General features: G+C 37.6%; 1 protein-coding gene across 1 annotated transcript; it reads left to right on the top strand.

Moving 5' to 3' along the window:
• Positions 1 to 14,321: 14,321 nt before the first annotated feature.
• Positions 14,322 to 16,790, top strand: LOC111897265 (F-box/LRR-repeat protein 13). Its single transcript, XM_023893224.3, has 3 exons — positions 14,322 to 15,292; positions 15,826 to 15,975; positions 16,279 to 16,790. The coding sequence occupies exons 1-3, from the start codon at positions 14,399 to 14,401 to the stop codon at positions 16,480 to 16,482; spliced, it is 1,248 nt and encodes a 415-aa protein (XP_023748992.3). The 5' UTR covers positions 14,322 to 14,398; the 3' UTR covers positions 16,483 to 16,790.
• Positions 16,791 to 17,024: the final 234 nt, after the last annotated feature.

The following is a 17,024-nucleotide window of genomic DNA, read 5'->3' as shown; positions in this document are numbered from 1 at the left end:
ACATTGATGAATGCGAAAGTAGTGGAGAAAAGTATAAGGTGGTTTCAAAGAAGATAGTGTACCTCTGCTATGTGAAAGTGACCAAGCAGCTAACTCTTTACTCAATGTGAGAAGAGTGAGGTAGCTCATGACTTATGTGAATTCGCAGCCTAATTGGGAAGAAATGATTGGTACTATCGATTCATTAAGGCTTCAACATAGAGTTTAGGAGGCTTCAGACAACATGCAACATCATGCTTCTAGGGACACTTAGCTAGTTCATAGATAAAGAAATTTATACTTGCCCCATCATTCGTGATTGAAAAGTAAAGATTTTGCCTTCAAATCTGCACAAATACCTAATGAAAGAAATATGAACATGCAAAAAATATATATATTTTTGAATTCTGAGTTTTTTTTGAAAAAGAAATAAAAATAGAAAGAAATAAAATAATTTTTGATTTTTGATTTTTCTGAAAAAGCAATAAAACAAGAAATAAGTAAAATGTTTTTGTATTTTGATATTCTTGAAAAGAAAATAAAAGAAGAAATATACAACGAACACAAGGATACATGAAGCTCCGAACCATAAATGATTAATAAACTGCGAACCATTGCGAACGTTCACACCCATTCGCAGAACAAAGGATGACTGCGAACTACTCTGAGCGTTCTCACAAATTCGCAAGTCATTAAAACTTCTATTTATGCAAATATGGTTTCAAAACTGACTCAACTTCTATCATTCTTAGGCCTTGAAGAATATGATTGAAGGTAGGTTCAGGTAAGGCTTTCATGAAGACTTCAGCCAACTGATCAGTAGATCTTACAAAATGTATCTCAACCGCTACATGTTAATGCCATAGTCATGAAGTTGGCTTTGAATCCAAATGACCTGTGAAGTGCATGAGGCAGCAACTATGTACTCAGCTTTAGCGGTTGAGAGGGATACACAAGTTTTTTTTTTACTGCCAACTTACAAGCTTGCCATCCAAAAATTGGCATCCTCCCGTTGTACTCTTTCTATCCAGACCGCACCTTCCCAGATCAACATCCAAAAATGCTTGTACAAAGAAACCTGAGCTTGATGGATACCATATGCCTAGTGAGGAGGTTCGTTTCAAGTACCTAAAATGTTCTTGACAGCTACCATGTGGGGTTCGTGAGGATTGGCTTGGAACCTAGCACAATAACAAACGGAAAACAAAATGTCTGATTGACTAGCTATTAGATAGATTAATGATCCTATCATCTGACAATAAAGGATCATATCAGCAACTGTTTTTTCTAGAGATGGTGTTATTTGTCACACCCCCAAACCAAGGATGGCGGAAACGTCCAAGGGTGGAGGACTTCATGTAGAGTATCACAACAACGAGTATAATAGTGCTCAAAGTAAATACAACCATCATAAATATAATTGAAAATTTTACACCAAAGTTTATGTTTACATTATTCGAACCAATTACATTATGATACAAAATGAATTGTTTGACGATTAATCGTCCCATCCTCAAAACATTATTGATTTCCTGTTTCACTGAATTCCTGAGAATACAAGTAGTTTTGAAAAGTGTCAACACAAAGGTTGGTGAGTTCATAAGCTTTTGACAGTAAGAGTTTGAAAATCGATCTTTGTAAAGAGATGTATGTTACCAAGAAAAATCCAATATTTTCCTTACAAAAGTTATGTGGTCCTAAATACCAGGACTAAAAATGAACAAGTATTTGTCATACTTAATGATATAAAAGTGGTTTCAAATTGGCGTAAAAACCCTTTTTGATATGAAGAATTACAAGTATTTTTCCATACTTAAAGTAATTTCAGTGAGCTAAATCGACATAACTCGCTAAATTAAAGTTAGAACCCGTAAATCTTATGATTTGTTAATACCACATGTGAGCTAATCATAACCATACTTGACTTAGACGGCCTTGTAATAGCGACATTCTTCAGGCATCACGAAACTGAAATGACACTTGTCACCACAGACCTGCCAGTCTAGCTGTTGCATGCAGCTCAGGTGTGGGTTTGTCAAACCCAATATAGATCTATACACAACTATCACGTTCTCCCTACAAGAGACTCTGGTTACAATTTACAGGACTTTTTGAATTGGTTACTTTGGAAGTAACCCGAAGCGAATGACTCACAAATTTATTCACTAACAGATTTACGTGAACTAAACTGAAAACCTTTGGGAAATAAGTTTGAGAAGTAAATGATACATAAACTATACCTATTATACTTTATCCAAAACGTTTGTAATGTATAAGAATTCTTTTATGAAAATGCGTTAATGTTATGAATCCATAAACTATGCTCATTATAGTTTAATATACGTGTTCTAAATGAATGAATAATCTTATCATGAATGACTAAGTTTTCAGTTTATGATGATAAACTAACAAGGAAACACATTCAATATTTAGAACTCATTGTTATACACTTTGCTCAACCTAATACAAAGTGTTATGAAAGTTATATACTGTTAACTAAATTTAACCTTTCATGCGCTGTTTTAGAAAAGTCATAGAAAAATCATACAAAGTCGAAAACTAAATCCGTAAACTCTGAGAGTTCTCAAAATTTGTCTAGTTTACTCATAATTTTTATCATGATTTTTAATGACCTCCAACTTGGGTGAAAAAGTCCATAATCACAGACTGGTCCGGATTGGTGTTCGAAATGATAGGCAGTTTTGTAAAAATCACCATAAATTGTAGAAAAATCGTATGGAGATGTGCAAGTACTAATTTTAAAGCTAAGAACTGAAACTACTTACACCTAAAACAGTTTTGAAAACAAAAATGTTTAAGTTGTCCTAAACAGTCCGTGAATGGAGTCCAACTTTTCTGATGAAAGCTGTTAGAAAATTTTAGTTATGTTCTTGGTGTTTTAACTTGTATTCCCCCCTAAAACTTGAGAAAACATGAAAATGTAGGGGTATGAATTCACCTTGAGTGATTTCAGTAGATGATTGTTGAAGAAGAGAAGTGTTCAACTCAAGAACACTTGAAGAATCACTTGAAGATTCGAAGATCTAACAAGAATGTGATGATGTTTGTGTAAGGAATCATTGATTTGAGAAAGAGGGAAGTGTAATAATCATAGAGAGGATGAATTATACTTACCAAGAGTGTGAGAAAGCTTGATAATCAGCCTTGAATCTCGAATTTGAGGGAGGAAGTTTGAGAGGAAAAGAGTTTGGTCTTCTTGGTGAAAGAATGAGAAAATGAGAGAAGTGTGAGGAGAGAGGAGGGTTTTCTTACCCTTGACCAAGTGTGTGGCTGAAAAAATGGTGGGAAAAGTACCATGAAATGACTAGGTATGGGCTGATGGTGAATAGTGACATGGAGTGGGTATGGGAGTGGTTGCTTGTGTCATAGAATAAAGGGAAGTCAACACTCCACCTCTTGTACTTCACCCACTCTTCTTGGATAAGGTTTTAACCTTAAAAACGTGATTAATTAATAATTATGGGGTCTTATATGTTAAAATAAAGTTTTGGGTGAAAATCCCGCGTTAAAACAATTAAAAACGAAGCTAAAATGAAGTCGTAGTCGAAAACCGGGAAGAAAAAGGCTAACAACGAGGCTTCTCGGAAGGGGGCCGAAGGTTCGGTCCCTTCTGGTGCTGGGTCCGAAGCGAACTGGGGCAAGACAGCAAGGAGCAAAGAGGAGGCTCAGTCTGAAGTCATCAGGAGCGAAATAGACCAAATGAATAGTAGCTTCGGGTTCGGTTCAGCAGCCTTCGGGTTCGGTCCAAGAGGGTTCGGTCGCTAAGAGGACTTTCGGCCCTAAGAGGGGTTTCGGCTCCTTAAGAGGGGTTTCGGGTCCTTAAGCCTATTTTACTCGTTTTTACCCTGTTTCAAGCCGTTTTTGACCCGGTTAAGGGTCGGAATGACCCGAATGACTTCAAAAAGTTACGGGAACTTTTGAGAGAGATTTGGGAGAGATTTCACATTCTTGGAGAGATTTCTCATATAAAGAGAGTTTTGGGAGAGATTTCACATACATAGAGAGATTTGGGAGATATTTCATATTCTTGGAGAGATTTCTCATACAAAGAGAGTTTTGGGAGAGATTTCACATACTTAGAGAGATTTTGGAGAGATTATATATTCTTGGAGAGATTTCTCATACAAAGAGAGTTTTGGGAGAGATTTCACATACTTAGAGAGATTTGGGAGAGATTTCATATTATTGGAGAGATTTCTCATGCAAAGAGAGTTTTGGGAGAGATTTCACATACTTAGAGAGATTTGGGAGAGATTTGACATACTTAGAGAGATTTGGGAGAGATTCTCGGTAAAGAGACATAGGGTGAAAACGATTGAGAGAGGTTTCGTGTGTGACATTTGCGAGTGTCCGGCTTCGCAATGCAAGGTCTGTAAACCCTGTTAAGCCTTGTTTAAGGATCTTACACACTCCCGATGAGTATGCAACATTGTTTTATCAGTTTGGCTCGTCACTTACCACAGTTTTAGGTTAAGGAGATCTAGATGTACGTACTTTTCGGTTTATGATCTCTCATTAGAATAGCGAGTTGTTTAGAGATTACATATCGTAAACTCTAGTACCCACGGGCAAATTGAGTCGAACGGTTTGACTTTTTGACTTCAGTTGACTTTGACTTGATTGGAAATTGACGGTTGTCACATTATTTTCATTCCGAATGCCATTGGAACCTTCATTTTTTAGTTTCCCACCGTTCCGAACTTAGCGAGCAAGGTCTTTGTGTAGGCCTCCTCGTTGATAAAGATACCTTCTTGACTCTGTCTTATGTTCAAACCAAGGAAAAAGTTAATCGGACCCATGGAGCTCATCTCAAATTTAGTTTCCATCAACTTTCAGAATTCAGTTGTTAAGATGGGGTTAGTAGATCCGAAGACGATGTCATCAACATAAATTTGGACGATCATTAAGTGGTCACCATCTTTCTTGCGAAAGAAGGTTGGGTCGACCGAACCTTGTTTATACTTAGCGTGTTTCAAAAAACGAGTAAGGGTTTCGTACTAGGCTATTGGAGCTTGCTTTAGACCATAGACCGCTTTGTCCATAATATAGCAGTGGTTGGGATACTTCTCGTTTATAAAGCCTGGTGGTTGCTCCACGTAAATTGTCTCCTTTAGCTCCCCATTCAAAAAGGCACACTTGACTTCTATTTGATAAACTTCATAATTCTTATGTGCTGCATAAGACAGAAAGATGCGAACAGATTCTAGCATAGCAACAGGTGCGAAGGTCTATTCAGAGTCAATGCCTTCTTCTTGACAATACCCTATTACAACTAGTCGCACTTTGTTTCGTATAACATTTCCCTCTTTATCAAGCTTCTTATGAAACACCCACTTTAACCCTACAACAGATGAATCCTTTGGAGTAGGAATCAGTCTCCAGACTTTGTTTCATTTGAATTCATTGAGCTCCTCCTACATCGCTTGTACCCAATCCGAATGGTCTAGAGCAATCTAAACATTTTTGGTTTCGACTTTGGAGATGAACAAATTAAGCATGCAATATTCTACTTTGGAGAATAAAGCAGTTCGCTTCGCCTTTTATTGTTCTACTGTAAGAACTCCTGAAGACGATTCGCTTATAACCTGCGTTTTTGGATGATCTCTAGTCCATTTAGTTAGAGGAGGATAATTAGGATCATAATATGGACCAATTCAGCATTTATGTCCTCAAATTCTGACTATATATCTGAATCATCATTCGTATTATCTTTCTCCCCTTTGAATGATGTGAATGTCTCTTCTTCAGGTGTCGGATTCTCTTCCTGGAGTGGACTTTCATGGTTCTCTTGTGGAGTAGAGTGCTCCCTCTTAAAAGTTGCATTGGAAGTTGATTTAGAACTCTCCCCCTGGAATGTAGTGTTCGTGTCATGTGGGTCATTCGCTCTTTGTTGCTCTTTGTGCATATCTTTCGCAATGTCGTCAATTATTTTCTTCAATTCACCGACCTTCTTGTCAGCTGCTTTTGATTCAGATGATACTGCCTTCTCTGGCTCATCAAATAGTAGCATGAATTCCTTGTAAAGAGTAGAGAGTGGAATCGTAGCTGGACTTGTTGTAGGAAAGATCTCCTTTAATGGATTATCATTCGTCTGAGTCCTCTTAAAGTAATTGTCGTTGAACGTGACATAGTAGCTCTCTTCCATCTTTTTAGATCGTTTGTTGAGAACCTGATATTCATTGGAGGCTAGCGAATATCCCAAGAATATACCTTCGTCAGCTTTCACATCGAATTTGTTTCATTTTTCCTTTGAGTTGAAGATAAAACACTTGGAACCAAATACATGGAAAAAATTAAAGTTAGGCTTGTGATTATTTATTATTTCATAAGGAGTGATAGAAAATCGCTTATTGAGAATAGATCTGTTTTGGGTGAAGCACGCAGTTGCAATCGCATCCGCTCAGAAATAGAGAGGCATATTTGCAAAAGGCAGCATAGTTCTCGCAGCTTCGCACAAGGATCGGTTTCGCCTTTTAATGACTCCATTCTATTGTGGAGTTTAAGGAGTAGAAAAGTTTGTGAAACTCCTTTCTTAGTAAGGAATTCTTCAAACGCTTGGTTTTTCAATTCCAAACCGTTGTCACTGTGAACATTGCGAACCAGCTTTCGCAGTTGCATCAGATTTATGCTTAAGAAAATACACCCAAGTGAAACGTGAAAAATCATCAACTATTACAAGAATATACTTATTACCACCCACGCTTTCAATTGCTGAAGGACCACAAAGGTCGATGTGCAATAGTTCTAGTGGTTCAATGACTTTCGTATCCACTATGGTTGGATGACTTTTTTTGCTTTGCTTCCCCATTTCACAAGCTGCACATAAATGATCCTTATCGTATTTCAGGAGAGAAAGCCCTCACATATGATCTCCAAGAACAAGCTTGTTGATGTCTTTGAAATTGAGGTGTGAAAGTCTTCTATGCCATAGCCAGCTAATGTCTGAGTGAGCTTTCGTTAGTAGGCAGATGGTAGGCTTCCCTCGTATTGGATTTAGATTCAATGGATACATCTCTCCTTTGCGCTTCAACTTTAGAAGAACTTCTTTGGTCTTCTTTTCTATGATTTCAGATGCTTCGTCGTCAAATTATACCTTTAATCATGTCCCAACAACCAACTGCGAAACACTTATGCGATTGTGTTAGAGTCCCTCTACGTATGCCACTTTACGATCTGAAAACTCTCCGTTCTTTATCATCCCATAACCTTTAATCTTGCCAAGAGAGTTATTTCCGTACTTCACATTTCCACCATCTTTAAGTTCTCTAATTTCTCGCAGTTCTTCCCCCCTACCTGTCATGTGACGCGAGCAGCCACTGTCGATATACCATTCAGTGTCAAACGCTCGTCACGAATAACCTGCAAAAATTAAGCAGATTTAGGAACCCAAAATTGCTTGGGTCCTTATGAGCCTTTTACAGAAACATGCATGAAAAGTAAATGCAAGATCAACTATATAAGTGCGTTTAATTAATGTGGTGCTATCTTTCTTTGTCATTGTAAAAACTTTCATCCTATTATCTTTCAAGTTCGTATCTTTTGAAGATGATTGTTTTTGTTTGCTCTTAATTTGATTCTTCATGAACTCTTTTTCAACTTTCCTTGAATTAGTTTTAGACTTCTTGATTGGTACTTTATGATTCGAAACTAGCTTTCCTTTTCCTTTAACATCTTTCGAAGCATTCATGGTTTGAGAAGTGATGAGTTTTTTATTTATCCACAGGCTTCTTCGGATTTGAAAATTTTGGTTTTTGAAACTTTCCTTTCAAAATATTGTGGATAGTGAGAGTGATTTTGTGAGGAGCTCCCAGGGTTCACATGCGAGGCGACTTTCACATTTTGATCCAACAATTTTTCATTTCGAATGAAGTTAGGATTCTTGGATTGCCAAAAATGTTTCCTTTCTTTAATATTGTATCTCGCATTCCTTTTCCGTTTCTGAGCTGCAAACTGATTGGATGACTTGTGAACGTTAGTCTTAAGTTTCGGCTTTCTGACTGACGTGTGGCTTTGCACTGACGACTTTTCACTTGGAACATCCTTGGTTCAACTTGTATTCCCTTTAGCTTGAGTGATTATTGAGTGGTTCTGCTACGTATCTTCCTTTCATTCTCCAAGAATTCTTTTCCGACAGACCCTTAGTTTCTTCTACATTGTCTATTGGGGAAGACCAAAAGCGCTCGTCACATCCATCTTTGTTATTGTCATCAACCAGGGACGTTAATTCAACAATTTGATTTTTGTTCAGACTAGTGGTTGCAAAAACCTGGTCAGACACAGTTTGAACTTTTGGGAATACAGTTTCTTTTTCTTTTTTTTAAATCTTCAATTTATTTTCAGAAAAGTGTGCGAATTCAACAAAATTTTAAGAGATAAGATCTTTCGCAGGTTCAAATTCGCTTTTAACAAACTCCGAACAGTCAACCTCATCCTCTAAAGAGATTTCGCTCATATCACTTTCTTCATCAAATTCAGATGTATTTTCAACATTAATTTTGTTATCTGAACTTAACTTGGTACTCACTGATTCGAACTTCTGTATAGTATCAGATTTAATCTGCCTTTTTTCATTTTCATCCAAAAGTTGTTTTAACATGTTCTTATGGTATTTGGACTTAATGTATGATTCAATTTTGTCTAGACCTATCCTGTAAGCATCTGAGGTTTCATCAGAAGAAATGATGGATTCGCACTGGTAACAATCGGCGTCAATTTCATCTTCCTTTAATTCAAGGAATGGTAAGATCATCTTGTGAATGTTCTCACCAATCTCACAGTCAAGGTGCAACTGAGTAATGTTAAAATAAAGCTTTTTCGCAATCAAACAGAAAATACTACATTGTTTCAAAAACATTAAATTATCTCGTTGCAAGTAAATTAACTGATCCCTAGACTTAGATAAATTGGACTCTATCTTCTCTATCCACATGCATCTCTCCTCACTCTATAAAGAAACCCTGCTGATTTGATCGGTTATGTTAGAGTTTGTTAAACGAGTTATTTTTAAACTGTCACTAAATCTTGAAAAAGTGTATCTTAAGTCATTTAGTTCAGTTTCATATATGGACAAAGGTATATTAAGAGATTCAAGAATTGAATTTACCTTGTTGATCATCTGTTCGCATTCGCTGATTTGCTTAGGAGCTGGCTTTGTAGCGAAGCAGTTCTCATCCCCACGTCCATTATCCACTCCATAACCACTATCAGTAGTATAGCCTTGCATATGTGATACATCGCTAGTCACCATCAAGCATCCACCTCCAAGCAACGAGCTCTCTTCTTTCATAACAAAACCCTTACCATAAGTAGGCATGCAAATCTATTCATCTTTGGAATCGGTTGACCAGACCTCAACGCCTCCAAATTCATTCTCAGCATAATTTTTCTGCAAAATCAAAGCAGGCATGGTGTTATCAACACTCTTTTTCTTCTTAATCTCCTCCAACTTTTGGATATAGTATGCTTCATCATCTTCTCCTTCCTTCTTCTCATTTAGCCTTCGCAGCATGCAATCCTTGGCTAAGTGGTTTTTGCCATGACAATAATTGCAGTCATAGCCGGAGTCATCGACAACCTTCTTCTCTTTCTTTTCTTCTTCTTTTTGAGAACTGCTTGCATTCTCCTCTTTCACTTTCTCAGAGTTGTAGCTTCCCTGCTAGTTTCGGTTCTTATTCTAATTGTAGTTCCTTTTTGTGAACCTTTTTGGGTTGGACACCATCATTGGGAACTCTTCTTTAGACCGTTCACAATCAGAAAGCTCATACTCCGAATCATCATCTTCTTCAACCTTCTTACCTTTTGCGACGAGAGCTAGTGAACCATTCTATAGACAATCTTCGTTTCTTTCGTCACTTCAGCTTCATGTGATTTAAGAATTCCAACTAATATTGCCAACGAGTAATTCTTGAACTGCTCATGTGCTTTTACGGTTGAAACTATAACCTTCCACTCAGGTCTAAGTTCGTTCCTGAATGTGACCTGTTGCACGATGAGTTCTTGTCTAATCTTATGCTTCATCATCCTACTGAGAAGATGATTATAGCGATTAACAGATTGTTCCAGACTTTCTTCAAGCTTTTGCACAAATGCACCAAACTCCGAAAGCAGTTGAGTCTGAGTAGAATGCTCTAGATCGACATCAGTGGAGTACAGTTCCATAAGTCTATCCCATATATCTTTTGTCGTGTCATATGAGCTAACCAAACGAAAGGTGTCTGGTGGTAGGGCAAACCTAATAATTCTCATGGCCTTGATGTTGCTAATTAACTTTTCTTTCTCATCTCGTGGGACATCCTTTACTTCAAGAAGAAGCTAGTTATAGTCTTTCTGAGTTTTAATAACCCTCCTAGTTCCAGTATGAACAAACTCCCCAACAGTGATGGCTTCCCAGATCAAATAGCCATTGTCTTCTAGACCAAGAACGTAGTCTTCAAAATGCAAAGCCTACACTTCATATTCACTTGGGAACAAGATTGGAATCCTGGTTATGGATCCAATGCCACTTAAGAGATTTATCGAATTAACGTGAGAGTCTTCGGAATGCATGTTTATATATCGAACAAAACCTTTATGAACCAGATGTGTAAAGAAGATTAGGGTAATATAAAGATCAAGATCAGCGTCAACAGTTGAACAAACAATGACGGCTGAAACGAGATCCGATAATAGCGGAAACCCTAAAAGCTTCTTTCAACAAAAGAGACACGTATAAATTACACAGTCTCCTGCTTTGATACCAATTGTTGAGATAAAATCTCTATAGATCGAAAGATTCAAATAGATAATAGAAAATAACAACACAAGAATGGATTAAAATATGCTTAATGATTCAAAGTCACGCCTCAGTAGAACTCGATGAAGAATTGCTGCTGTAGAGGCGTGTAGGGTTACAAGACTATTTCCAAGATTACAAAAGCACGGTGCATGCATGCACCTTATATACTATAATCGTAATAAATAAAGGCGGGTGGACAAGCCCAAGCCCGTTTACATAAATGAACTATTTAATAAAACACAATGACGCAACTCTAATTCCCAAAAACTATGCACTCACATGTTAAAGTGACGAATCTAAATTTTGATAGCGCTTCACTTCTAGAAATTGTGTTTTCTTTTTGGCATAACCTAGTATCATTATCACTAAGTTTTAGTCTAATATTTATCAATTTTTATTAGTCTAGATTTATCATTAATTCAAACTCTACTTCAAGATCTATCAAGTAAGGAACAACCAGATAGGACCATATCGAAGATAGGGTCCGTTTGGTATACAAAGTATATTGTTTGTGTAACATCCGGATTTTCAGGTACATTATTTAATTATTATTTTTGGAGATTTTGAGAGAGACTCGGTGAGTTGATGCTTAGACTCGCCGAGTAAAGTCGCGAATTCTCATCCGGGTTAATGACCGGACTCGGTGAGTCCATGCTGTTTAATGAAACCCTACTTTCCAGGGTTTGAGACCTATTTAAAGGCCCTTATGGCCTTCATTTGCGGCTACCAGTTGATAGAGAGAGACCCTAGAGTGTGTGAGTGTTTTGAGAGAGAAAGGAAGCCATTTTTGATCCTTGTGTGGGTGATTTTGCAAGAAGAAGGTGACCAATGCAAGAGGAAGCTGAAGAGGGAGCTAATCTGTGGATTTCAGAGCTTAAGGACTCCATCTTGAGGTACATATTCGATCCTTCTTCAGTTTGGGGTGTTAAACCTTGAAAGTTAGGGTTTCTAGCCCATTTAGAGTATGATTGTTAGTGCATTTGGTCCCTTCTTGTGTCGAGGCTTCGAAAGTGGATCCAAAGAGGTCCAGAGACCTTAAATCCTTGATCTTTATTGAGTGTTTTGGAGAGATATGAGTTTTGGATGGCATATTGAGGCCATTTCTTCAAATAGAGCCATGGGGTCCTTGCATGGGCATCAAGATCCAAACTTTACGTGTTTTTATTGCTTTAGGAGGCCAGATGTATGAGTTAGAGGAACGGATCTAACCTCAGGAGCTCATTTGAGCTTGAGCATGGCATGAACTCGCCGAGTCCCAAGAACAGACTCGACGAGTAGGGTTAGGGTTTCACGTAAGTCACTCAGTGAGTAACTGGTCGAGTTGGGGGAATGACTCGGTGAATCAGAAGGGGGTAGAGTATTACAGGTGGAACTCGCCGAGTTCATAATTGAACTCGACGAGTTGAGTAGGGGTGGCCCCGCGATTCATGCCAGGTGTAACCCGTCGAGCAGGGGGGAGGCTTGACGTGTCATGAGAGGCTAGAGAGTTAGTGGACACGTGTAGACTCGCCAAGTCGCCCAAGTGCACTCGACGAGTCAGGTCAAAGTTTGACCATTGACTTTGTTGACTTTTAGGGATTGGTCAACAATGGGGTCTTTGAGTCAAGAGAGGGGTAAAATGGTCTTTTACCCATTTGAGGATGCTAAGAGAGGGTTGGGTCTAGTCTCGAGAGTTATATTTATGAGCGTATCTTACTTTATGTGATTAGGCGGAGGCTAGACTATACTGCTACTGAGTCAGGGATTTACCGAGACATTTAAGGTGAATCTTCTCACTATACTTTACCTTGAGTGGTAATTAGAGTTATGTGATAGAGTTATTGTATGCTATTTATGTGATGTGTTGCACTGCATTATTTCTATGTGATTTATGCCATGTGTATATTAGAGTATATCAGAGTTAGAACCGGAAGGTTCACAGAGCTAGGACCAGAGGGTCCACAGAGTTAGGGCCCAAGGGCCCATAGAGTTATAGCCTCGAGTGGCTAGTATGTGTTATGTGTGGTATTTTGGGGAACTCACTAAGTTTTATGCTTACAGTGTTATGTGTTATGTGTTTCAGGTACCAGTGATGATTGCGGGAAGGCGCCGGCATGATCTGTACACACACCCGCGGAGTTTATTATGATTTGATCTTGGGAAATGTTTTGTGAACAATGATATGATACAATGCGATTTTATTAATAAATGTGTTTGGAAATGTGTTTTAAAATGCGAAAAATTGTCTTAAATTTTACGGTGTTACAGTTTGGAAATCCCACTTTAAACACCTCACTAAATCTAACCTAGACATCATCCCCGTAAGTAGATAAATCAATATAACGACTTGGAATCACTGATAAATCTTATTTATAGGTTCATAAAAACGATAATGAACTTAAACATAAGTTATACTTAAAGTACGGTAAACAAAACTCAACTTACAGGTGGTTTAGCGAGAAACTGGACTCTATGCAGGCAGAACTTCTAAGCCGAAAGCTCCACTTCTCGGGGCTTTCTGGCGCTCCGGGGCTTATCTACCAACACCTAGGAAGTGCTAGAGAAAGGCATTGAGGCCTGGGGGGGGGGGGGGAGAGAGAGAGTTGGATAGAAAGGTATGAGGAATTGAGTGATTTTCGAGCTTTATTTATAACTGCCAGCAACCGAGTATGCGGGGTGTACTCAAAGTGTATGCGGGGGGTATGGCAGTATGTTAGGCGTACTCATGCCACGTGTCACGATCTGGTATCGATGTAGGTATCTGCGTGTAGGTATCGATGTGATCTATAACTTTCTTTTAGACTCTGTCACATAATTTTGACTTTATTTTTAAAGTTATATTTTAACAGACTTAGACAGTTAAAGTCCGTTAAAAAAGTCATAACTTTGTCGTCCGATGTCCGTTTTTGATTGTCTTTATATCGTCGAGCTCGTATTAATGAGATCTTCAATTCTCGTTTAGATTGTGTCGGCTAATATTTGATCGATCTAAAATTCGATTTCCGAGCTATGTACTGCTACGCTGAATCTTAGAAAAATCATATATTTCTCTAACGAAGTCAGATTTGGACGTTCTCTATATGCACGCTCTCGACTTAACGTCTACTACGACTTTCATTTAGATCGCTAAGGCTAAAAAGTATTTTGTCGAAAATTTACTTTTTACAATACGCGGAGCCGTGTCAGTTTAATCACGAAACTTTGACGGGTCATAACTTATTCGTTATAAGTCGAATTTCAATGTTCTTTATATGTACGGAATCCTTATGACATATACTATAACTTTGGTTAAGATTATTTATCTTAAATAGTCTTTTATCAAAAATTAATTTTTAAGGTTTACTATCTCTAAATCGAGTAGTCTGAATTTGCGGACGTTACAGTCGTGGGGGAGATGAAGGGGGCGGGGGGAGTGGGAGCTAACATATAAAGACCATATGTGTCAAAAAAAAAGGGACTGAAAGTTTGATTTTTTGTTAAGTACATGGACCATTTATGTAACTTTGTCTAATATTACGTTATGTAAAACGTTGGAGATCATGATGCTAAAACCCTACGCCGTGTCCCTCTGTCGAGAAGCTGGAGTGACAATATGTTTGCTTCTCCGAATAATTGTTGATTCACATTCAACATTACCAAAAGGTTATGAAGAAATTGGAGCCACCAAAGACATCAAAACCCGCAGATGGGGTCGATTTGATCAGTGACATGCCGGATGCTATTCTTCTTTTGATTCTTTCACGTCTTCCATCCACTGAAGAAGCAATTCGAAGCAGCATTTTGTCCAGACGATGGAGGAATTTGTGGACCGCAATTCCTTCTCTAGACTTACACGACGGAGAAAAAAGCCAATTTAAAGAGTTTGTGTATTGGGTTTTAGTAAAGAGATCCGTCGATTTAGATTGTTTTCGTTTGTCTAGTTCGCATCTCTACAGTATGTCGACAGTAGGGCGGTGGATTAATGCTGCCGTTACGAGAAATGTCAAACAACTTGAATTGACGTTTTACCCTAAAAATAATGAATATATACAGATTCCCCATTGTCTTGTGACTTGTGGTTCCTTGGAGGTATTAAAGTTGAATTCAAATGTATGTGGTCTAAGGTTGCCAAAAACAATGGGGTTTCCGTCACTTAGGGTTCTTGATTTGGCGTTTGTTGATTTATTGGAGGACGCCGATTTGGTTAAAAATTTTCTCAAAAATTGCCCATTGCTTGAGGATCTGAGTTTGTCAGAATGCTTGATATTCAAATTCGATCTTCTTTGTATTTCTTGTCAGAAGCTCAAGAAGCTTACCATTATTAACTTCTACGTTGGTAAGTATGATGGTGTCCTTTGTGGTGGCATTAAGATTTCTTGCCCAAAACTGGTTGATTTGGAGTTAAGAGGTTATATAGGCCATAATTGTTTCTTTGAATGTCTAGACTCCTTAAAGAAAGCTTTGATTGTGCCTAAATTGGAGGGGAACAACAAATGTGTGTTGTTTCCTGGAATTTCTAGTGTGGAATCTTTGTGGATTGACCCTTACTTTTTCATTGAGGTATATTTTTATTCTTTTTATCGACAAATTTTCATTTAGGTTTATATAAAGCTATTTTGCAGTGTAATTAATGGAATATATGTGTCTTTACCACCTTTCTTATAAAAGAGTTGACCCAAATCAGACAAGACTCTTACTCTTGTTAAAACTTGAGGACATGATGCCAAAATATTTGGCAACAATTGTTCTGCTTGAACATACTTAAGCATTTGTTTTTATGCAAGTGAAGATGTGAATAGATAACACTATTAAATTAAGATTAAACATTAACTTTTTAATTGGTGTTTCTTTTTCACTTAACTAGAACAGGATCTAATGTAGTAAATATACTATATGGGTGTTAATAAATGCGAATAAAAAGTTTATAGAATCAATAAGGGCTCAGAGTACATATACGTACGTTTTATCTTTCCAAATCCAAACTTGGTGGTTAAGTTATATATACTCATAGTTAGGTTTCTAGAAAAGAATATGATACTTACGAATGTTTGAAAGTATGATTGGTTTTCATCAAATCTTTGTCATAATTGTAGTGCATTAATACTGCTGCATGTGATCCGGTTCTACCTAACCTGAAGACTTTGGTGCTAAGCACAACTATGGATGCCTTCACCTTCGATAACTTCAACCAAATTCTCAAATATTATCCCAAACTGGAGTCTCTCAAGTTGGTCATTCAACAGGTATTCTTTTTATGTATCACGTTCTTTAAAAACCCAAAAGGTTTTGGTGGGTCCACCGAATCCAACATGACCCATTTTGACCCAACTTTAAAATATCAGTTTAACCTGATTTCATTGCCACCCCTACACATGCATATGATATGATACACATGAAGGATTTGAACCGGGGAGCTTTACATTATCCTATTATATGAAAAACCAATTGAGCCAATAAATAGATTCTTCAAGAATCAAAAACATTTGTTTAGATTTTCGCAGGTCACATGAAAAGTAAAACTTATGGTTTTTTTTGATATGATGTAGGCTTTTCGTGGGAGTGATGGGACCGAATACGGGTGGTTAGATGAAGATGAAACATGGAGTATCTTGAGTAATGATGTGAAAAGGGTCGAGTTTTTCGAATTCAATGGAGAAAAACCAAAAGTAGTTACAGAGTGGTTTGAAGATATATTGGATATTTTTTTCAGTTGGGGTAATGAAGCAAGGTTCTCTAATTGCTATTGGTGACTGTGAAGACTGTCATAGTGATTACTTTGTCTCATGTGGATGCTTTTCATATTTGAATTTTTGCTTCATGTTGGTTCTTTTTTAACTATAACTAGAAAATACTTGTTTAATTAGTTCTATTGTTTTGTTCGTATTCTGCTATAAAAACTACAACATGAAGGTAGGGGTGTAAACGAGCCGAGCCAAGCCCGAGCCTAACCAAGCTCGAGCTCGGCTCGTTTAATTTTGAAGAAGCTCGAGCTCGATTCGAGCCTTAAAATGAAGCTCGAGCTCGGCTCGTGAACAATTTAGTGAGCTCGCGAGCCTAAACGAGCCTATATATATATATATATATATATATATATATATATATATATATATATATATATATATATATATATATATATATATATATATATATATATATATATATATATATATATATATATATAGGCTCATTTAGGCTCGCGAGCCCACTAGCTGAAGCTCGGCTCGAGCTCGTTTAGTAAACGAGCCTCATATTTGGGCTCGAGCTCGGCTCGGGCTCGTTTAATTCAATCTCG

This window comes from Lactuca sativa, chromosome 5 (assembly GCF_002870075.4).
Source record: "Lactuca sativa cultivar Salinas chromosome 5, Lsat_Salinas_v11, whole genome shotgun sequence".
In the NCBI taxonomy this organism is placed as follows: Eukaryota; Viridiplantae; Streptophyta; class Magnoliopsida; order Asterales; family Asteraceae; genus Lactuca; species Lactuca sativa.
The sequence above is the reverse complement of the archived record's forward strand: the minus strand, read 5'-3'. Positions and strand labels throughout refer to the sequence as shown.

What these genes read in the sequence shown, in the direction of transcription:
- LOC111897265 (XM_023893224.3), top strand. Translation starts at nt 14,399, where the DNA reads ATGAAGAAATTGGAGCCACCAAAGACATCAAAACCCGCAGATGGGGTC. An exon ending in ACCCTTACTTTTTCATTGAG is followed by an intron (nt 15,293 to 15,825) that starts GTATATTTTTAT and finishes TCATAATTGTAG; the next exon opens with TGCATTAATACTGCTGCATG. An exon ending in TCAAGTTGGTCATTCAACAG is followed by an intron (nt 15,976 to 16,278) that starts GTATTCTTTTTA and finishes GATATGATGTAG; the next exon opens with GCTTTTCGTGGGAGTGATGG.